This window comes from Nestor notabilis, unplaced genomic scaffold, assembly GCF_000696875.1.
Source record: "Nestor notabilis isolate BGI_N333 unplaced genomic scaffold, ASM69687v1 scaffold20821, whole genome shotgun sequence".
NCBI lineage: Eukaryota > Metazoa > Chordata > Aves > Psittaciformes > Psittacidae > Nestor > Nestor notabilis.
The window spans coordinates 25545-49552 of NW_009915620.1; the positions used below are offsets into that span (position 1 = coordinate 25545).

General features: G+C 44.9%; 1 protein-coding gene across 1 annotated transcript in view; it reads left to right on the top strand.

Moving 5' to 3' along the window:
• Nucleotides 1-24008, top strand: part of IQCA1 (IQ motif containing with AAA domain 1) — an 87376-nt gene that overhangs the window by 15949 nt on the left and 47419 nt on the right. The window contains exons 5-6 of the mRNA XM_010024241.1: nucleotides 755-942; nucleotides 22554-22640. Coding sequence (XP_010022543.1) covers nucleotides 755-942; nucleotides 22554-22640 — 275 coding nt within the window. The remainder of the gene's footprint in view (nucleotides 1-754; nucleotides 943-22553; nucleotides 22641-24008) is intronic.

A 24008-nucleotide genomic window follows, 5' to 3' on the forward strand; every position in this document is an offset into this window, starting at 1 on the left:
ACCATCTCAACTTTATCAGCCACTGCAAGCTGAAAAACACAAGGTTTCAGACCACCCACACAGATGGGGTTTTCATGCTTCTGTATTTGCATGCCAGAAAGACTTTCGTTTTCCTCTCTCAACCTACGCATGTAAAAGCGATCACAAAGCAGAAATGAGTGTAAGACTCGAAGCTGGCTCAGAAGCCCTTCTTGCCAACGTTATCAAACCATGGGAAACTTGGGGAGCTCTGATTTTTATTATGGTGTTTGGGGGTTGTTTATTCTTTGTTGTTGTTGTTCCTCAAGGGAAGTTGATTTCCTACAGGAATAGGACCAGCTGCAACAAAATACCAGGAAACCAGTGACCAAGCAGTGCATATAAAAACTGAACAAATTAAACACAATGCTGGCTAATTAAAACGTACCAATGGGAAGTCCAGACATTTGGAAATTCAATTAAAAAACCTCTGGCACCCTTCTGACACGGATAAAGTTGGCATTTGCAGAACAGCAGCATTCTCACCTGTCTCATGGAGATCTTAGGATCCCACGCTGGAAGAGTTGGCTTTCTACATTGCAGTGGTGTTAGTTGATGCCGAAACACTAACAATAGACCATTGTGTGCATCCTGGCAAGTTTTACGAGTGCAGGGATTTTTCCTGGCTTCCTGCAAATTAAGGCTTAAGCTCAGATTCACTGTCAGCCTGGCTTTCCAGTTCATATCAAGTTTCTTTTCATTCATGTATTTTATTTTCTCTTCTTGCTGTTTGCAGAACCTACCTCCTCACTTAAAGGCAAGGAGCGTTCTGCAGGTGGATGCTGGGCAAGTAAATGCCCTGCAAGGTGAGATCCAGGAGAGAGATGACGAGATATCCATCAAGAACAAGCTGAGAGAAACGGAGGGGCTCCTCATCAAGGAAACTCTGCAGGATCAGATTGGCCAGTGTTTCATTGAGTGCCGGTGAGCAGAGATAGACACTTGCCCCTTCCCAAGTCCATTGCCCCAAAGAGCCTGATTTTGCAGTTCTTACAAATTGCAAATTCCACCTTAAGGTGGTGATGCTGGTCCCAGCTGAAGAGCCAGTTCTGCGCCTGCTGCAGAGCTAAGTTCCTGAGCAGCAGGATTCTGTACTGGGGAAACCAGAGTAGTGATACACTCCCAGCACAGTCCAGCAGGGACCAGAGGTGCATCTTGAAAGATTGGCTGCAGAATCAGGTCCACAGACATTAAAGTGCTTTGGAATTACAAAAAACATACTTAAATTTAGGAACACTGACTTTCTTTCGCTGTCTGAATACATAAGGTTTAAGAGAGAGAACGCAGTAGTCTTCTATGAGATAGAAGTATGATTTATTTGCCATAGCAAATCACATCACGTCACTGGTTCTGTAATCCAGGAGCCTGCTGCTGGTATTATCCAGCAAGCCAATATGAGTCTGAAGTATTTCTGTACTTGAGGCCTGACCTTCAAGACACTCCTCCAAATGTAACTTTACTTAAGTAGTGCTGCTGATCTCAGTGAAACTTCACGTCTCAGTAGAGTTAAGCACATACTTACACGTTTTAAACTGAGTGCTGACACCTATAGTTCTCTCAGGAAGTTTACTTTACCCAAAGTTTTCAGACTAGCAATTTTCATAGAGCAATACTTGCACTAAAGTATATAGGGCCTTGTACCAACAGGCTGGTTCTGTAAGTGAATGTTTTCCAGGATTTACCCCATCAAGCGGGCTAGTATCCAAAAGTAAATTGGGAAAGCGCCCAAAAGTTCCAGGATTTAGCAGCAACATTTCAGCTGCTCTGCATAAAACTGCTCTGCAAAGCCAATCTCAGTGTTTCTGCGTCTTGAGCTGCTTGGTGATGTTACAGGCCTTGGTTTTGTCTTGTGGACCAGTGTCCTTTCATCATCTGGTGTTTTTTCAGTGTGCTGGACCTGCCTTCAGCACGCAGCTTCCAGTTGGAAACACAAACACGTCCCGATGACATCCTGCTCTATTTGTCACTGGCCTGCTTTAATCAGGTTTGAGTGGCTACGTGACAGGATAGTGTTTGCTAAGAAAAAAAGCAACCAAACATAACACTCACAGGTCTACCACGGTATTTCTATAAAGCTGTTTCTCATCCGTCTTGTTCTTTCGCCTCCTGCAGACACTCAAGACTCCAGCATGGTTTTCCCCAGTCTAGCTCTCCTTTAGCAAGACCTACAGCTTTACAAACCTCAGTTATTACAAAACACTTCCCCCCAGTCCCTAAATCAACCCTGTTCCTAGGGCCAGGTCTGCACAGTTCTTGAGCTGCCGTTTCCTGCCGCTCCCCACAACTCCCAGCATGTTCTGAGGTATAGAAAGATCTTATTTCCTTTGCTAAATATTACTCACCTAATAGCAATTCTCTAACATAGGTCAATTGTGTCCAATTAACTTGACTCTAGAGCTTGAGGAGAACTAACTGGAATAGTGTGTGAACCAATAGCTATGTTTCTATGGGAGATTAGCAGAGAACAGTCAGTATCCCAGAGAATAAGGCTGAGCCATAAACCTCTTTAAAGACAGTTATAAGACATTATTGAAAGTAAAATCCATTCCATGGAGACATGTAACAGCAGAGCCATCCAAGAGCCTAACCGATCCAGAGGGTCATTTGGAGGGAGCTGAAGCCATCGTTCAAACCAAGGGAGGTGGAGAGGGATGGCTGAATGAGTAGTTCATCAAAATCCTTGCTACCTAATGCATAAGCCACCTTGGTCTCACGTCTTTGCAAAAGACTCTGAAGATGTAAGGTGGAGTGTAAATGCTGAGCTTTCTGATTCAGTAGCCCTTACAAGTGAAATGGGACCTCATTGCTACATTTATATCCCACATGTGCCCAGGGGCCCAACTTTATGTGAGACTTCAAAGCTATAGGCAGACATACTCAGTATCCCAGCATATAAATATGTGATTAAACAAGTTATAAGGAGTTCTTTAGCTAACCTTTAAGTTGTCTGGTCTTGTCAAGTTCAGCAGTCTTGAATCTCATCTAGACTTGAAAATTAACAAAGATTAAAGCAGATGTTTGAATATAAGCACTACATTAACTCATCTTGGATGGCTTTACGGGTATGCTTTTCCCAAGCAAGTGATTGTATTAAATGGGACTAAAATAGACACACAGAGAGTTAATCAAGGACACCACTTCTTACAGACAAGCCTTTATGCAGATGTGGTTTCTGCTGCATCTGAAATAGACTGGGAAAACAGCTCCCCTCCAACCTTGCCGAACCAGCACAGGAGGAGCTGCTTTTTTACCCAACCATCTGAAACAGTCCGATATTAAAAATTAACCAGAAAGCAGCTTTAAGCTAAATCAGTCCATTTTGATAGAAAACAGCTAAAGAGATGCTGCAGGTACAGTTCTGTGGCATGCCCAAGTGCAGCAACATCTCTGATAGCACAGAGGCAGTGTCAGAGAGCAGAGTGATCACACTCCCTGTTACTCTCTCCTTTTAAGTTAACTGTCCATGAGGATCTCTCCTTCAGCAAGGCAGGCTTCAGCCAGCACTAGGCAGATCGCATTGATAAAAACCATGCTAGTGATTTAGCAGCGTGGTGGATAAAATCCTGCACCCAGTGAAGCCACTGGGAGAGCTGCCACAGCTTCAACAAAGGCTGGACATCACCCAATAGCTTAGTTCATTGGAATCCGGCTGAGTGATGCAAGGGGCTGAGAGGAGTCGGTGAGCTGCCTGCCCCTCTTGCTCTTCACAGGAGGCTTCTTTTTAAGTGACCAGAATAGTTTTCCCCACAGACACATCCATTTGCATCCAAAATAGGTTAAAAAGAAAAATAATCCCAGCAAATTTCTCCACATGGGAGCATGTTTGTCAGGCAGAGCCAAGCGTTCTGTGTGGTGCCTGCCAGAGACACTGCAGAACTAGCAGGAGTCGTATCCTGCCTGGTTTGCTCAAGAGTGGGCCAGAGCTGAAGATTTACATTATTACCTGCCAGGATATATTTTGGCTCTGCACTAAGCCGGTCTGCCAGATCAACAGCTAAATGTAGCTCATAAATTATTCTTGTAGCTAAGTCTTTTGACAGAGTCTCCCATTTTCCACCGTCTGTTAAATAAACAGATAGTTAAGGGGGAACAAAGATTCTTTTGAATAAAATTTTGCTGTATGTACTAAAAAAATAAACCCAAACTTCCATATTTTATCCTCCAACTGGAAAGGGATGTGATAGGAAATGCAATTAGCAAGTATTGTCTTTCAGCATAGCTGCTCTTAGATTACAAAAGCAGCGAGCACATATTAAACTTCTCCGCTTGTAAGAACTGCTGTAAAGATTTACTGCTTTCTCTGCACAAGGGAACAGGTCTGGCTGCAGTCATTTCAAGGGCCAAACAGCTTCTTATGAGGATAGGTTCTAAAAGAGCAAAATAAAGCAAAACCCAGAGGTACAGATAAATGAAAATGTCCCAGTTGCTTATAGCAATCCTACCGCAGAGAAAACAAACTATTTTGGATAGGACACTGTGCATTTTGCAGCCTTACCATACATCATTCAGTTTATCTGTGTTCACTTCTGCGGAGCTCTTGTTTGCCTTGCAAACTATTCACATAAAGCCTTCTAGATTCCTCTTTGGCCTTGTCCCTTTGCACCATACGAGTACGGCAGCAAAAGCATTCCAGAATTAATAGTTGTCGTGATTATATACATCTGAGCCTGGATTTTAATCACTTGACTCCCACGGATTCCATCCATTAAGACCAGAGCTTCATATTAAGACACAGCAGTTGCATAGCCGGGGTTTTACTTTCCATTTCCCATACCAATGCAGACCAAACCCACTTTTCTCTAGCTCCCCATTTCGAGTTTTGCACTGCATACACTAAATCCATCATCACAGTCCTCACCACTCTTTATCCACCAACAGTTCCCAAGTTGTACATCTTCCTCAGTCATCCCTAAAATAAAACTTACAAGGGGTGGGGAGAAAAGGGGAGAAGGTTTCCCGTATTACAGAGAGAGAGATAGTAGTATCTTTGTCTAAGAGAAGTCTTCTCTGACAGAAATGAATACGAAGGATAAGAAATCAAGATGAGGTTTTTATTACCAGAGATAGCCTAAAGAATCACAGGGGAGAGCCTAATACACAGGCTTTGCTCTAATGTGTCTTATGCCCTCTAGCTGTAACAAATTATGCTGTGGATTTCTTGGAGGATTTATATGCCAATGCTCAGTGCTCTGGGGAGCATTTCATCAGTGGCATTGCTGACCTAATAACAGGGGATCTAAGTAATAGCGACTTTTATGTATGTTATGTGTTATTCCCACAGATTTGGGGATTGGTTTTCTGGAGGAAGGAGGAGGCAAGGGGTAAATGTGCTTTCATAATAGGTTTACACTTTACTGATTAGCTTTGAATGATCTTCTTGCTCTGCCTGCTGACTTGAGTACTGTCAGAGAAAGAATTGGCCAAGCTTCATGGTGAGTGAATGAGGCTCCTTCTGAAGCAGGGGGTTCCTGCGCTTTATTTATTCATTTTGAACATTCCTGACAGCCAGCCCAGGCTTTGATGCAGAGGAAAGGGGAAAGAAATAGGAAGCGATCGTGTTATATTTCCCTTCTTCACAAGACTGTTTTGTTGAGCTGAGTTTACTGCCAATATGCCTGTCCATGGGAGTCCCTAGGTAGCAGGGGGTGGGGAAGGGGGAGGTGGGAGGAAGATGAATGGGGAGAGAGAGGCTTTGCACTGGAACTCCCAGTATAGGGCAAGTATTCCTTTGTGTCAGGTACTGCCCGTATCACGCTTCACACTCTGCACACACTGCTCTTGATGAAGTTAACGTTAACGTGCACGAGAAGTCGCCAGGCAATCCATCAGCAGCTGAAGTCCTGCCAACAGGACAGAGACAGATGACACCTCGGCAGTGCCAACCCTCCCCACACAGCTCTGGTTCCGAGGGAGCTGTCACTGTTAAGTCCATCTGGACCCGTGTTAGTTTTCAGTCCCAGCTGGCTCATCATTCGTGCCCTCAGCCTGCCAGGAGTGCTTTCCAAGTGACATGGATCGTGGTCTCTACGCAGTGTGGCAACAGCTCACAAAACAGCTGATAGGAAAATTGCTTAATAACCGGGTTTAGTGCAGTGAAGCACTATGGCAGACAGGTCTCTTAAAGAGCAAGCTCCAGGCTGGAAATGCTTGGAACGCAACCAGAGACATTACCAGGCCTTTAATCATAGTCCTCTTTCCATACGATGCCCTGTTACTCTGGAAGATGCCTACCAAAAAATACCTCTCTCGTTGTCTGGTGCTTTATATTTAGCACAGACAGGAGTTACTGCCCACAGGAGTCTTTTATAGAGAGTGGTTCATCACCCATCTTCACCTAATCCATATTGTCATTGCTTGTTTTGCCTGTCATCATTAAAGGATTGTCACGCACCCACAAGCCACTTGCATGTGGCATTCCACTTGGGAGCAAAACCTACTAGCCAGAAGCAGCTGAGAGCTCAACATAAAGATCAGGATATCCTGCAAATGGGGATAAGTGGTTCTCTGACGTTTCATCTGGTGAGGATGAGCCAAACTAAATTAGAAAGAGGTCTGTATCTGCACCACAGTTTTCTCCTGCCCTTACCTGTCACTGGAGTTGAAAATATCATCTCCTGTCCTCTTGTACTTCGTGCACTGAAAGCCTGCACAAGCCAAATTCTTAAAGGAATAGCAGCTGAGTTCAAGTACGTCTGTGGGAACTAACATCCTGCCTTTGGGCTCCCGGGTGAGACAACCTCCAAGACTGATTAATTAACGTAATTAGGAGCTGTAAACATTAATGGGTAACGTTCAAGCCTTTCCTACCACATTCTTAAAGCTTCCACTCAGTAGTTCTCCAGTGACTCATTTTGGCAGATGTCTTTAGGGCTGGAGTGAGCAACAGAATGGAACGTAAATGCAGCCCTGGGCTTACCAGAGGAGTACCAGAGCAAACAGCCCACCAGGTTTCTTTAAACAGAGGGAAAATAAGTTATCATAAGCAAAAGGATAGTTTGCCTATGGCAGGAGAGAATGGAGCCCACAGTTCTGCAACCTGTTTTCCCATTGTTTGGCATCAGCTATCTAGATTTGACAGCCATTTAAAAGCAAGTAAACAAACAGCACAGCTTCAGTCCTTCTTTCTTGCTTATGGGAACACCACACTGTCCTCTTGTGAAAAGCGTGAAAGCCTCTAATTCCAAAGGAGGGACAACTTACCGTGTCCATCTGCAGTTAATCTACTTCACTGGGTGCCCGAGGATTTACAGGAGGCAGGAGGCACCTCTGGAAGCTTCTATGCAGTGGCAGAAGTTGCCTACTTCAGTGCATGCTAACGATTTATAACTGTGCTGACATGAATGGAGGCAGGTCGATGGCTTTTGGGGGGGATCAGCCAGAAGCCCCTGGATTCCTGTATTTCTCATACTTGGTGAAGCACATATAAATCTCGGTGGCAGGTATCTGAAACAGTAAGACCAGTTGAACCCTGGTGTCACGCCTCCAGAGAGGCATTGACAACATCACTAGATCTGCTTCCTAAATCACCACAAACTCTGCAATATGCTGGCTTCCCAGTTTTGTGAGGCTCCTTGAATTTACACTTCAATTTATGATTGCCACCTCTCTGCAGCAATCAAAACCACATGCAAAGGACTGCTGCTAAGTCTTAACTTTGGTCATTGAACAACCAGGAGTTTGAAATAATGAGGGAGCAAAAAGAAGGTTCTTAAAACATCACGGGTGAAAATCAACCTTTCCAAGGAGTTTTCAACATAAGAAGTCATCCTCAGCCCATTTAATCACCAAGTGCACCAGTGCTGCATAAGCACATCTTCATCAGCTTTCCCAGAGCTACTATTCCCTTCCAGATTAACATCCAGATACCTTAAACCCTAAAGTTGTTAGTGGCCTTCCCTGGATGATCTCTCCTTTCCCTGATAGTTTGCTTCCTGACTTCATTACTGAAAGTAGGATCCCAGTACTATTTAACACAGCTAAGTCCTCATTGTAAGCAGACTCCCACCAACTTCCAGGAGGATTCATACAATAAGACACTTGTTTCTGAGCAAGTTTATCAATATCAGGGCTTTTCCAAGGGCGTTACAGGCACAAACACATACTCTTGCTCCCCAGGCAGGTCAGCACCAGTGCAGTATCAGGGAGAACTATGTCAGGGCCATGGCACTTTGGGCTTTTCTGTTGAAAACCTCAGTCACAGGCTTTGTGATTTCCTCAGCATCTGGTGGGATGCTCAGGACTTGAGCATCTGCAAACACATATTCATCTCTTCATCAGGTGTGATTTGCACTGCACACCTCTTGCCATGCTTGCATATAAATTATGCATTAGTGACATTAAAAGCTCATTCAGATCTGAACAGTCGCACATTAGCAAAGCCATAATGACCATGGCTCTTCAGACCAGCCTGTCCTCCTCCACTTCCCTCCTCAACCTGCTTGCTTCTAAACCACATTGCCCAGAAAGACTTTACCTCTTCCCCTCCCCATTTCAGCCCCAGTTTGTCTCTATCTGGGAAAAACCTGGATCATCTGAGCCCTTATTTTCAGACATGTATATTGTAAATGGACTGGCAAACATCTACACTTTCAGTCCAGCTAGTTAATAGCTTGACAGATCTGTAATGAGCTGAGAAACAGAGCTTTGTAACGGATAGTGTCAGGCAGGGACACCGGGGAAGTGCTACAACCAGAAGTGGGAAATGACTCCAGCTGTTCTGGTGCTGTCAGTTGCTGCCCAGTGCACCGCAGCGCACAGCTGCTCACCAAGAGAAGAACCCAGATGAGGTTACTCATCAGAGCTTAGAATACAAGAGGGATGAGAGCAGTCACATACTTGAGACACATGCCCAGGAAGCCTCAGAAAAGCCAGCAAAAGATGAGAGGAAGCAGGTCTTGCACAACCTTCCCCCCTGTGCTGCCAGTGACTGGGCTTTCCAAGTCCCTCTTTTGGGGCATAACTTTTCCAGGTATTTCAGAGGGATCCACAGCCTCCCCATCACAGGCCCAGTTCCAGCACATTAGGCAGCGTGATGTGGAGCCAGTCATAGGTGGAGTTCTCCACACACCTCTTTATTCTCCCTCCCTCACTCACAAGAGAACAGTATGGGACATGGGAGTAAATGGATGCAGCAATTAAGGCCAAAGCACTAAACCTCAGCACACGTATTTGGGGGTACAGCTGCTGCTCCGCAAGAAGAAATCAGAGGACCAAAACCTCAATCTTAGTACAAGGGCAAGTTCCTCTGTCCTATCGTGCTGGCAGCCGCAGCCCTGCTCTTGCAGGCATGCCCATCCTGAGCATTATCCTGCAGGATGAATTCCTGGCTTCATTGGCTTCCTACTTTTTGATTTGCAGCACTGCAGGAGCAACACTGGTACAACAAATAGAGGTTAGATTCCCTCTTCTGCCTTCTTCATGTGGCTGAAAGTGACCCACGGATACCCACAGTCCCTTGGCCTTGAGCCTAAGCCTCCTGCTTAGCATTAGAGCTCCCAAAAATACTCACTCCTTTTTATGTCTAGAAGCCTGGAATCAGCTAAAGCAAATAGCATTAGTCTGAGTTGGTCCCATTCGCAAACAAGGAAAAACAATCTTGTAACTAATTAGTTCTTTTTCCTCAAGTACTCATACCCATCTATAGTAATACTTAGGGATTAAGGGTCTGAAAATGCTGAGTGTTACCAACATAATGCAACAAACCCCCCCCGATCATTCTCAGGGACACTTCCCAAAGCTGAGATTTGTTTGTTGTCATAGATACTCACAGAGCCACAAACAGCAGTTACATTCCAGGACTCTCACTTGCCAGCAGCAATAAGCTCTGCACATCTTAAAGAACAGACTGGCCTTTCCCTGGCAGATGCCCCAGCCGTGTGCCCTGTTCCATGGATGTGTTCTCTTCCAGCTCTCCCACACTGCACTTTGCTCATCCCTATCTCAAGCAGAGTCCCAACACAGGCAGAAACAGACAAGTAGGGTATTTAACACTGGTAGTTAGGGTCTGATTTCCACCTCAGAGCTGGTTTCTGTTCCAGTAATCCAGCTAGATACCTACTGTGCTTGGCCCAGAGGGGCCTGCTCTGCCTTCGGATCTATTCTTGGTTTGATCAGCATAGCATAGTCCTAATCAATAAGAAAGAAAGAAGGGAATGAATCCCATGGCAAAGAGGAAGAGACCCAGCCCAGCTATTTTTTTCACTCCACTGTGACAGGGAGAGGTATATTCTCCTTATCAAGTTAATACAAGAGCAGGTAGAAGAACCAGTTTTCCCCACTTCCAACAAGCAAAGTGAATGAAGATCTGCTGGAATACAGGAACAAGAAACAGGCAGAGAAGAAAAGGATCAGGAGTCCCACTGGCGCCTGGTAGAAGGACAGAAAGGCAGTGACAAGCCAGTGGCTGGGGGGTGTTTGAGGGATATTCTGGGAAGAGAAAGACTAAGGAAAAGCTTAGAAGGAGAATAAAAATGAACAAGAGGCACAGAGCAGTGGCTCCCAGGCTACAGCCCTTGCTCCACAGAATGATCTCTTTGGAGAAGCAAGCAAAGGAGGTAAAAAAGACATTTTCATCCTTGGCTCTGCAGAATGCAAAGAAGAAAGGAGACGTGGACTGACACAAGCAGAGCAAAGGGGTAGCAGAAACGGTCACAAGGAGCTGGAGAGGCTGAATTGGAAATGGAGGGATGAAAGAGGCATAGAACTGGGGGGAGGAAAAAATAGGGTCAGTTAGAACCAAAAACTGATGGAAAATATGAAGTGTGTCCAAGGCAAAGAAAAAAGAGCACTACCCGAATGCGTATGGCAGCAAGCAGGCTCAGGTGGATATGTGGAAAAAGACTGGGTTGTAAGGAAGTCGTGTTTGAGTATGGAGAGGATGGAGGCATGCAGGCAGCTGGGAATGACAGCCTGCTGTTCTTTCTCAGAAGAGAAGATAGATTTCATTCCGAAGTAGAGTTGTTTCACATGGGGTTTTCAGGGTTTACATACTAGGGACCATAGCAGCAGAATGGCTGGTGGAATATAAGGCTGGTTCAGGGCATGGTGGCTTCAGTATGCCAACACCTGTAACAAGCTGTTGATGAGTTACTTAAGTGCTGAATTCCAAGTGAATTCCACACCCAGAGACTTGCCTCATCCAGCACAGAAAATCCAGGCTTACACTGGGAATTGGTCTAACATCTAGCACACCTCTAAGAGCTTTTCCCATCCAGTCTCCTTGCCCTCCCTCAATGTGGATGAAACAGGCTCATTTCTTTTTGAGTCAACCATCAAATACGCAATTAGACTCAAATTCAGCTGCCATAAGGTACCACTAAGACTGAGAGCACAGCTTCAGGGAAAGTAGATCCTTGGGTGGTTAATAAAACATCCAGAGGCATTTAAATCAAATGAGCTTGTGCCCTTCAGGTTGGGGCATAAACCAAGTTGCAGCAGGGTTAAGCAGAAGTGACAGGCAGTCAAGGAGGCAGAAGGACACAGGCAGCAGAAGCAGGTTATCCCATCAGCCTCTAGATCTTCCCAGGGAGCTAACTGGTACGGGCTCCAGGTGAGAGCAGAACAGGCTCAATCCCAGGCTTGGCAAGCACGCCAAGGGCACATGAGGCAAGACTTTTGTTTTCCTTTGAGCTGATTATTCCCCTTGAGAGCACCAGACGAGCTCTGTGAGGGGGGCAGTGTGCTGCATGGCTTGGTAAGCATCTAGGCAAACTCTTCCCAATACAAAGTTAGCCTTAAAGTTCATCCGACCAAATCCTGTACTTGGATTGAGTCTCGGCTACACGCTGACACAGCTGGAAGGCAGCAGTTCTGTGGGCAGAACAAGGTCTTACCTGAAACCTGAGTCTCATCCATTCCTTCCAATGTGTTTCAGTTTTACTGAGAATTTCAGCACGGGGGGGAGACAAGTCGGACTCCATCAGACAGGTTGTTTTTATTACCCAGGTCAGAGTCCAGGCCTTTGAAGTCATGGTGCAGATACAACAGAAATCAGAACTACTTCTACGACATCGCTTTACTCACACCCGGCTGTTAGCACCACAAACGAGATGTGTTTTGTCTGCTGTGTCAGGCATCCTTAGGGCTTAGGCAAGAGCCCATCCTGGGCTGTATAAGAGACATTTAACAGTGTACATTAGGGGGGCTGCTATTTCTCCCTCAGCTCTACTTGTACAAAATGACTACATCAACATAGTAGTATGCAGTAAGACCCCATACCAAATACTGTGGTGTTTGACTTGGGCAAAAAGTGTAGAACCATGAAAGAGCTGGTTCAGGATATTTAGTGAGATTTTTACCTAATCCAGGAAACTGCACTACCCTTAACTAAAACCTCTTCAAATACTCCCCCCTCTCTCAGAACATCTCACTGGCTCAGTAATCCGCTGGTGGTTGGAAAGGAAGTTTACTCTCTTGTTTCGTGCTCCCCATCACACAGGGAGACTGGCTGTTTCCCACAGATTTTTCTGGAAAGTCTTCTAATCCAGCAACCAATTTTGAAGATACTTGTTTAAAGCGTGGCTGGAAGTTAAAGGCTGTGCTCTGAGTAGCTGCAGGAGTCCTCAAAGTATTCCAAGTTAAAATACAATTGCTCCAAGGGAGCAAATTCCAGAGCCGGAGCTCTGCCATCTTTTGTATTGCATACATGTGCTTCCCATCATTGGTTCAGCCCTCTGAGCTGCTGCAGAGGGGGTAATGCTATGCCCAAAATATCATTTCACCTTCATCCTCCTCTGGGAAATCATGTATAATCATGGGTTTCTTCTTCATGTATTGCAAGGTTTGCAGTTGCAGGAGGCCTGGGAACTAGTGGGAGTGAAGGTGGGAGCAGCTGATTGTAGCCTCTCCCACGTATGTGCCTGTATTTCATTCCTGTCAAAACCTAATCTTTACATTCTTTGCCTGAGGGAGCTCTGCTATCCTCCAGTAAGGCCATTCCAGACAACTGATTCTCTACACAGGCCTGTGAAACAGTGCACTGAAATCTTCAGTACTGAAAAAACATATACAAAAGAAGCGTAGGATGTAGCAAATGAGTAAACCTGCCCTTCAAGCCTCCCCCTTCAAACTGCACTTCCCACATCACCTTACCTCTTACACCACTTTGGTAGAAGGAAGTTACTGATATTCAGGCACTCTGTTTCTACCAAGAGTACGGGCTGCAAGTCCAGCTCCAGATTCCCAGAGGACATCCCTATGCCTGTAGGCCCTACCTACCAAAGAGATGCTTAAAAAGCACATTATTAAACCATCATGTAAACGAGCAATAGTAATAAAAAAGCTCCATTTTGTGCTTGTAACTGATTAAATTTGAGTGCATCCCACTGTGTAGGATGTGCAGAAGAATTCAGTCACTTGGGCACTGCCAGAGCCCTACAGAAGGTATTCAATTCTGTATCAGGCTCCAAGATTATCCATAATTTTCCTATTTTTTTTCCTCACACCTTTTTAAATCACCAAAGCAGAGATTCTAATCTATTCTTCTTTCTACTGAGCTATTTGGTGATAAGCATGGAACAGGAGTCTGTAAGCATTTAACTTTACGTACAGATTCTCTACAATATTCTCCCATATCAATCCCATTTTTCCTGGTTTTACACTGTTTTACACCTGATTGTGATTCATTCAGATAAGGCCGCACAAGCCACTTGGGATGAACATTGAAAACTCAAGCGCTGTGACTGCTTTCATATGCATGAAATTGCCACAGATTTATCCTGGAATTGTTCATTTAGGCTCTCGTGCAAACGACAGCGAACGCTATCTCTTGGAGTGGACAAGAACATCAGCAGCAGCAAAAGCCAGCAGGGTATCTGGTTGTCTTCTTTACAGCTTAGGAACACACTATGTGCCATTTTCAGTCTCTTATTCCCCACTGCAGTTTTCCTTCTGCACCACAAGTGCTTTCCAAGGAAGTGCTCCGAGCAGCGCCATCAGCCCAGCACTACAGTATTGGTCTTAAATGAAGTATCAAGCCACCCTCCCAGGCAGTAGTGTGATGTCTGTCAGATGCTGATTACACATTGTCCTTTACAAATGCTTAAAGTCAAGTCATGGCCAGGCAGCAGGTCGGAGGCACAGTGATCCATGAATGGGACAACCATGATATAGGGGTTGAAGAGGACAGTATGCACATACAGATCATTTTCCATCCAGGGAGGCAAAAAACAAGGCAGGTTAGACTTATGCCAGACTAGACTGTATTGCTGCGTTGATACCAGATTTAGAGTTGTAGATACTGAAATGTGTCTGGTGCCACCTTCAGTATCACCTCCGATTTACCCATCTTTCTCACACTGTGAAATGATACAAGCGGTTATAAATCAGATAAAAATCACATCATTTTACCACTCTTGCATCAGGTAGACCGGGTTGATTTAGCCACTGACAGAAAACATTATGTATTACTCTTACATGCCATATTTATCCTAGTATTTCAATAAGGGTGGATCAAAGCACGAAGCTTCTTTGTTCGTTTTCAGGCTCTTATCCCCAGTTTTCCTGACAGACATAGAGGGTGCAAAGACTGCATAGCACATGCAAGGAGTTTGGCATGCCCCAAGTGCATTGAATTTATTATGCATGCACACAGCTACCCATCCAGCACATAGGTTCAGGGAGAGCCAAGTCATTTCAGAGAGTTCTTAATGCGCTGCTGACACCCTTGAAATACTTCAAGTACCTTTCACAGTCAGGCGGTGGCAGAAGGAATATGGCACGAGCAAAGCCCTGAGAGAGCTGACACGGGGCCTGGGTGCAGGTGAGACTTCTCCAGGTGCTCAACCTGCCCAGGGCACCGTTTCTCAACCCTCCCCAAAGCTTTATCTTCAAGGTTCAAGTGATGGGCCAGGGCAAAACCACTTCAAGCAGCCATGCCCCGTTTCCCAGCCTTCTTTCCCGTGCAGAGGCGCGCTTTGTTCAGCTAACACCTTGACTTCTAAGAAGCAAAAGCAATTGCTCGCGTTTCTCATAAACAAATCCCACAGGACAAAATGCTCTCTCTACTCCATTCCAAACCCCAAAGAAACTTGTGATGTTGGAGGGCAAGTTATTTCTTTTGGCTGGCCTTGCTACAGAAATCGCAGGCTTTATTTTCCTCTTTACAGAATTCATCTTGTGTTAATAAAGTACTGTTGATTCCTTCTGGCTGACTCTGCAGGAAAACTGTTCTCACAAAGCCTCTAGTCTGAGCTGAAGTAATCTTGCTTAAAACTGGCCATAATTGTTTCAGTCTCTTAAGTCTAATACTAAGCGGAGGAAACACTGCCAATTTGAGTCAGGAGTCGGTATTCTATGAAGGCAGGATAAGCTGACCAGAGGTAAGGAATTCAGTAAACACAAGGAGAACTCGACCTGACGTTTCTTTGAGCCAGCTTCTGTATTTCTGACCTTGCTCTAACGAGAATGGAAAGATACAAGAAAATCAAAACAAATGAGTGTTTAATGGGAGTTGTGAGCTCCAGAATACTCAGTACTCCATCAGCCAAGTCCCCCAGGCGTGGTGCTGGCCCCTGAGGGGAGTTCTTCCTCTGCAGGAAGGATTGCTCAACCCACTGTCCTTACAGCTGAATGAATTCCTCTAAAGGCTGTAGACAGTCAACAGGAAGCTGACACTGGAAATAAGCCTGGAGACAGCCTGACAATGAAAGAGGGGGAGCAACCTTTCACCTCTTGAGGCAGCCCCTTGAGGAGGCTGGTCTGCTTCACAGCTCTGGTAAACATGGGCTGATAGACCAGGCCAAAAGAGAAGGAAAGGCAGGAAAAGAGGCATTAACCTGGGAAGCAAAGCATGGGTGCAGTGCTCGATGTCACATCTTCTCTGTAGCTTCCAGGGAAGCAAACGAGCAGGATTTCTGGTTTTCCCAGGTCTGTTTCTGGTAAGCACGGGTTTTACCCCAACACAAGCACGTACAGTCAGTTTGATGAATTCCTCACTAATGAGGCCAACAGCTACTTGAGACTGTTGTGTGACACCATGACGTGCCCTGCTCTTAGTTCAGAAACCTTTCCCTCCAAGAGCAGGGATGGAAGATCCAAGTGTCCTCAAGTCTGCCAGGAGATGCTTTCACTGTGACTGCAGAGAGCCTCACACCAGCCTTAGCAGCAGCTCTGCCCAAACCTGTTCTGCATGGCAGGAGTCAAGCCAAAAACCACTAAGTAACCTTATAGGAATCTGCTTTCCAGTCTCTTTAATCTTATTTTCATTTCCATACCGTGGAAAACTGAGTGTTTGTTTTCTCCAGGTTTGCCTAAGCTTTCGGCATGGGCTGGATGTTGGTAGCTCTTGTAAAGGAGTTCAGAAAGCCATTTCTCCCAGTGCTGAGCTGATTCAGGTTTGAGCTCTGAGAAAGCTTTTGGCAATAGTTTTTGAGGGTAGGGAGGGACATGTAAAATCAGAGCACCAGAACGTTGTGTGAGTGTTAATGTTGCCAAGGGTTTGTGTTGATTTTTCCTTTTTTTTATTTCAATTTAAGCCAATATTGGAACAATAAATCATTTGGTTTCTCCTTGGCATTATTCATGCCCATATTGCCTCTTGTTGTCATTCAACAGTTTAGCAGTGATTTGCAGGGCTGCCTTCCCACATCTCCCATTCTTTTCAAGAAGAAAAACCTATTGCTGTTTTAAACAGGGAATAATCTGTCAGAGTTGCAAAGTAACAATAGATCAAGAAATTCTTTTCCTTCCTTTGCACCCTCTGGATTTTACAGCAGGAAGCAGGAGAGCCAGGAGTCCTGGCAGAGGAGGCTCAGACCCACGGCTGCCTGAAGGGGAAAACAGTGATTCCCTTTTTCTTTTCCCAGTACACTAATTACCTATTGCTATCCTTAAGAGACCAGGAGGATCTTTGAAAAGGTAAAGCAGCTTCATGACAAAGCACAACAGACTATTTCACTGTAAGAACTCAAGAAGCTTAAGAACAACTGTACTGGGTCAGCCAAAGGTCTACCTTTCCTGGCCAATAATACTGCGTGTAATAAAACTATCAGAGAGAATTAACCACAGCCCACATTTAGGTCTGTCCTCTCCAACAACTGTTCCCAACTGTTACTTGGCTTTGAAGCTCACTTCTATCATTTCAGATCTAAGGCAGGCATTGAGGACCCGAAAGAGCATCTAATTATTATAGTTACTGTAATAAAGGCTATCACCTTTCCCCACAAACCTTTCGCGCTCATTCCTCCATGGGAGTGTTTCTCCTTGCACGTTTTTGGCCTCACAACATTTGATCTTAAATTTTTAAAGCTGAATATTTGTGCAGAACAATAAAGTTTCCAAACCTCCGAACACTTCTCCCTGCAAGACACTCCACTGAATTACTTCCATACAGAACAATCACACGTATAAGTAAACGCTTGGAGGATCAGGACCTTAGATAAAACATCACTTGGAATATGTCTCTGTCCAAAGGCATTAAAGATGACAAGAAGCCTGCAGAAATTAATCTTGTTTATAAGTAATTCTGTATTGAGAAGGTGGTTTCTCGTGGAAGTGGTTTGTCAAAGAGCTAAAACACACGTAAAAAAAGGGAAGAAAATGCTGCAGCGAAGACACCTCAAACTAACACTGCTATTTAAGAGAGCCCATGTCAGGTAAGATCACAGAAACAAGGAAGAACTACAAAATAACAAGAGGTTTATTCCTTTAAAGGATTCCCCCACCCTTTGGTTTTGTCCCTGTTCTGTGCAGAACACGGCTGTCTCTCTGCATACAGCCCTCATTCATCCCTATCTTCTGCACACAGCCCACGTCCTTTCTTACCCTGAAAAGAGTTAAATGCTCTTTTTTTCCTCCAAAGAGCAATTTTTTATTTCTCCTGACAAGGCCTTTTATGCAATTAGCTTGAGAAGCCACAGCCAGAAAGAAAGAATAACACATGTAAAATCATGCCAGAGGACAGAGTAGGTAGTAACTTGTTGAGTCTGTTACCAGACAAAATGTTTAAATCAGTGGTGTGTTCTCATAAATCAAGAGCAATATTTAGCCTTAAGTATAACCATCCCTGAGCAATGTGGAACAGAGAGAAAACACTTCAGCAAAAACCAACAGTGATGCTCCTGGAACAAGGAGGGGAGTGAGCAGCAGATGGGCAAAGCACAGCGTGGGGTTACCTCCAGGCAAGGAAATCATTTGATAGGTCAGAATGGAGGTGCCACAGCATTCAGGGTTGAGCAGGACTTCAGCAGAGGCTGCCAATTACAGTGACTCCTGCCAAGCCTGGTGGTGATTTGGAGATGCTGAAGAATCGTTCTAATCTAGTTAAAACATGGATGTTTATGCAGGTTGTGTGCTAAACCAGGAGTTGAGCCCAGAAGAGCCAGAGCTCTGTGCTACACCACTGGAGACAGAAGGGTTTGCATTGCAGACCAGAGATGATCATTCCTTTTTAGTTATATTTGACAGGTCTAAGTTATTATAAGAGGAAAAAGTTTCAAAGAGGGGAGAGCAGTAACAATGAACCAGAATTTAACTCAAGAAACAGCACAAAAACCTCATCAGACCCTTCTCTTTTTAGCTGGGAGTGGAAGTTTGCCTCTTTTCACTCCTCCATCTTTCTTCATCCCCTTACTCTTCTAGTTGAGCTGGTTTGATTCAGATTTAGGGCTGCCATTCATTCCAGCTGTTGACCAAACCTATCCTGTCAACAGGATGCTTTGCTCCTGTTGACAGGATTTCACTGCTTCCCAGAAAAGTAACGGATTCCTCACATGCCAGCTTCTAAAGGTCCCTTCTTCAGCAGTGTCCTCCTCAGAACAGAAACTTTTAGTGATTCTGTTAAAGCAGTGGCTCTGACCCAAAGAAGGGTATTTTGCCTGTCCTGAATCTGGCACACATCACTGTGATTTGAAGCAGTGCAAACAAAGGTCCCAAATACAGGTCTCTCCCCCCAACCTGTTTGTGCTGGGGATTGCTCCCAAATTTCATTTGTTCGTTTAGGTGAACAGTCTTACTAGAACTGCATCCTCCATCCGAAATCCAATAGGATTTGCTTCTGCTTTCGCTTGCAGTCCCCAGCACAGTGTCAGCACTCCCACTGAAGCGATCGCATTGAAAATAGGAGTTGCTTCTTCCAGGTCTGGCACTTACACGTTTTTATGACATGCTGGAAAAGCACAATTGGACCATTTTCCCCCCTGCAAATGTTGAGACAATAATAAGTAACAGATTCAGTGAGTTTGGCTTGCCTCAGAACTAGGTGTTTCTGACATGTACCACATCCCTCAAATACATTACACGCTCCAATACTCTTATCAGGAGCATAAGCTTTTTGCATCCTCCTCTCCCCATCACCATGCAGCCAGACTTCCCTGACCACAAGTTCAGTTTGACAGCACTCCACCTTCAGTGCCGTGCAGAGAAAGCATCAGGGGGTGTGAACTCGGGATGATCTGTCACATCCAGTGATTGATGCGCAAAGAAAGTGTCAGGGTACTGTAAGTACTGAAAATCAAAGACCAAGTAGTGAGGTGGTTTGGATTCACTCAACCGAGAGGGAGATCTAAATAACAACACAGGCTGAAATTCACATATCTCCAGGGAGCTAAAGCCCTGCAGTGACTGCAGTTGACTCAACCTTTGGAGTCACCAGAAAATGCAGGTGCAGGTGTAATGCTCTTCTACTCCCCACTTCAAGTTTCAAGCTAGTTGCTGACTATGGGAACCTCTGCAGCTCCACCTTCTCCAAGTCTTGGCTTATAGGTTGAGTTGTGCCACAAGTGCTGCATAGGTGGAACCAAAGAGGATTTACCAACAGAAATCTCTCATCTACACTTCCAGCAAAACAAAAGAGCATGCTAGGGTCCATTTTGGAGCAAGTTCTTACACCATCTGATTCATTTTCTTCCAGTATTGTTGCCGTAGAACTGACTCTAATCATGAATACTTCATTGTTTCTAGGAAGTTTCAAAAAGGGAGGGCAGTTTAAAGTTATCTGAACTATTATTGTTGCAAAGCGAGCTCAAAATCATCCTACATAATTGGGAGATCCCCCTAATTCTACAGCTGTTCGCTGTGGGATATGCCTGGTGGGACTCTCTTGAGCCCTAGAAGATGTGTAGCTTAGCTGATGGAACAAAGATACAGGATGAGCCTTGGCAGTTCTTGGACTACACCCTGATGTTTCGTCATTCTCAGCAACTAGAAAACAAGCTCATACAAAATAGCTTTGTTGAATCCAAATTAGCATCTCATGACAAATGCATGAGACAACCCATTGTGATGGCTCCGAGTCGAATGCTGCCAAAAAGTGAACGGAGAGTGAAAATTGAGATTCATTACATTTCAAAATGAACCTTTGACCAGGAAGATCAATGACTGCATTTTTCTGTGCAGATTTACAGGCCAAATGAATCCCTGGTTTAACCTCTGAACTCAGAGGCGAGCATAAAGAGAGGAATTTGTCTACGAGGGCCATGTATGTGCGTGCTTTCCAGGCATTACAAGGTTGCAGTTGCAGTTGTTTAAACCTAGAAGAGAAAGGAAAACCCACAAGAGGTCAGAGAGGGAAATGAGACCTAAGAATACTGCTCCCTGACAACTGGACAGCAATTGATCTACTGAACAACAGTTCACAGGGAACGATGAAGTCCAGAAAAACTAAACAGATGTCCCAAAAGAAAACTACCGCTGAAATCTGTGGGTTTTTATCTCCTCCCAGGGTCACTGATGACCGTAGGAACTCAGATTCTGCATTGCCCTCGACTGATGACCCAGGCATAGAATCCCCAACTGGTTTTGCCTTGAAGGGACCTTAAAGCTCACCCAGCTCCAACCCCTGCCACAGGCAGGGACACCTTCCACTAGAGCAGGTTGCTCCAAGCCCCTGTGTCCAACCTGGCCTTGAACACTGCCAGGGATGGGGCAGCCACAGCTTCTCTGGGCACCCTGTGCCAGCGCCTCAGCACCCGCACAAGGAAGAGCTTCTGCCTCAGAGCTCAGCAGAAAATCCAGATTAGGACCTGGAACCCACTTCCAAATATCCAAAATCCTACTGAATTCTCTAACACTCAGATACACACTCACCATACGTAGCCAAAGGGGAAAGACTTCTGTCCCCAAGAGCTGTAAATGATTTAGAAGTGAAAAAGCCAATAAAAATACCAAATGTAGCACTAGTAAATGCTGCAAGCTGGCACTGATACCACATTCAGTGGGCAACGGACTCCAAAATGCTTCTTCACCCGCAGTGAATATTGCCTTTCCTTCCTCCCAGCTGGCATTAGTGAAGTAGCAACAGCCTTCAGAGCAGATTTTGAGCAATGTGCTACTGCAAGCCAGGCCTGCAGCAGCGTTTAAAACAAGACTGCATTTAACAGAAAACAAAGCTATTTTCTGTCTGCTTGTAAAAAACGAACCCTGGCCCAAGTAAACTGGATGATGCCGGGTTTGAGGCCAAAATCCCATTCTTAGTAGATTAACAAAAGTAGTAAGAATAGAAAACACAGTGACATTAAGAGCCCTTTGTTCACGCAGGCTGGTTTCTGGGGATGCAGTGACCAAAGTTTGCATCTGTTTGCGTATAGAACCAGCCCTTGTTGATCATGCAGGTCAGTTGCATGTTCAGTTACAAGCACAGCCAGCCTCCTGTTTACTCTTCCCTAATTGGCGTTCCATTAATAGTAGCAAGGGGTCTAAACCCTGCACGTGGTGCTGTGGAAACATAACAGATGCTCTGTTCCAAGGATCTTCATTTAAAATTGAGTCTACTGCCCCACAGCAGGTTGGGAAAGTCCCTGAAGGTACCAGTTGTTTAAGAAAGGGGAAAAGAAAGCAATTTTTATGAATCACATTGACCTTTCTGAGCTGTTTTCTTCTCCAGGGAAGTTCAGAGGAAGCGTTACCATCCTCTTTGAAAGTAGGAGGAGGGTTTTTCTCAGGTGTCATTGGAACAGAATGTGGTTTGGGAACACCATAAATATGGTATTGCCAAACAAACAGAAAATCTTCCTTATGAGATCCAAAAAGCTGCTGAAGTGAAAAAGGTTCAAGAGTCTTATCAATGTAAATGGCCTTTGAACTGCAATTATTGCTTGTATCTTTTAGTCTCTTTCTGAAAGGTCTGGAAGCACCCTACGTTTATCCATGCCTTCTTGAAGCCTTACCACAAAGTCACTCATTGCCCCCCTCGCCAAATCATGCAAGTGTATTGGAATTGTGGAGGATGGAGATCATCCCATGGGAATACGATTTGGAATTTGTAGATTAAAACCCAATGTAAATAAAATTCATGGGGTTTTTTTAAAGCCGGATGTTGAAAGCAGAGAGTAGAGCTATAAACAGGAACACTTTAAGCTAAGGCTCTGCTATAAAGTGACGTGCAGTCCTAAGAAACTCTCAGTGTTTGATGGGCCACAGAACAAGGGACATGGGTTTGTAATAGTTTCAATTAATTTCCTGGCCAGAAGGCCACTGTCACAAGCAGCAGCTCGCAGTGTGTGTTTGAACAGGAGGGTATGGTCCCCACCAGGTAACTGCTTGGCCACCGAGATGGAAAAGTACAGCTCTTAATTCCTTTCTCACTTGTGTTTCTCACACAGGCATATTGTGGGCAGGTTCCCCAACTACCCTGCTGAAGACGCAGGAGGTTCAATGGCTATTCTTTCTCAGAATACTCCAGAAGAGGTACTGTCACCCCTTTAATGAAGAAGGTTGATGGGACTGGGGAAAACATTGTCACCAAGTAGGTCTAAGTAACAAGTTTTCATAACAACAGTCTCTAGTACGCCTGAGGGAACCAGATGTGGTGGCTATTTGTGGGCTTCCCGACCTCTGTGGTCCTTCAAGCTCCCCTGTTGAGAGACACTGTTGTGTCCATCAGCTGCCTGCCACTGATGATCTAACGCAGGCATGGTAAAACAGCATTTTGGATTCAGTCCTTCCTGGAATCACAGGGAAAACTCTGGGGCATACAAGCAGTCTTTGTGTGGTTTAAGGAGATGTAAATGCAGACTAGCCAGCATAAAGCAGGATACTCTCACCATCAGTTGCTTTGCTCGCAAAAATAGGCAAGAAAAGAGATACAAACAGCTCTCTGTGCCTTACTAAAAGTGAGCTCAGGGCATGCTCCTAGTTTTAGCCAAGTTCAGAGCATGCTAAGGTCAACCCTGCTAGCCTCTAAGCCTCTCTGTTGTTCAGTCCCAAACAGAGTGAAGGAGACCCCTTGGTTATGTTTTCAGCTTCTAAAGTAGAAACACATGCCAGAGTCAACAAGGCTTTGTTGGCTGCTCTGAGCAGTAGGGGAGCCACCCAGCAAGTATGGCTTGTTGCCTTTAGGGAACGTGATGCTAATTAGACCTGCTACCAACAAGTATAAACACAGCTCAGAAAATGGTGAAAGAACTTACACTGAGCAAAACTGGATAGGGAGGGAGATGCTGGGGAAATAAAATTCCTCCCGTCCTGCTCCCAGCTTTCAATTCCCACCTTCAGCTGTTTTGCCATCTTTCTTGGGCATCTGCTTTCTCTTTGCATAAGAAATCTAGTAAAGGAAGCCCGAAGTCTGGAGAGATTGTTTTACTGCCCGTCTTCCCTGCAGAAATGAAAAATACCCAGGAGAAAATAACCCACACCTATTTCCCTGACACATTTTCATTAGCAATTACCTCCTTTTCAAGGGTTTTCTCTTTTTAATCCCTTTTTAGCCAGCACAACCAACAGCAGAATGTCTGTCACGTCACCTTAACAGACACCCAGAATACAATTGGCAAAAGGAAGTTCAGTACCACCATGATTTTACCTGAATGTCAGACAAGGAAAACATTTTGTGTTCAACTGAGTCAGCTGCATGTTAAAAATCCCTAAGGCAACTGGGTTTGTTCCACACTGGTCTACTGGGCAACATAGGAAATGAAATCCTGGCCCCATTGAAGTTAATGGGAGTTTTGTCCTTGACTTCAGGGGAGACGAGATTTCACCTCTTGTATATATTAGCTTCTGTGAATGGGTTGGTTACTCCTCGGTTAAACTCCAGGAAAAATCCAGCCTGAACTGTA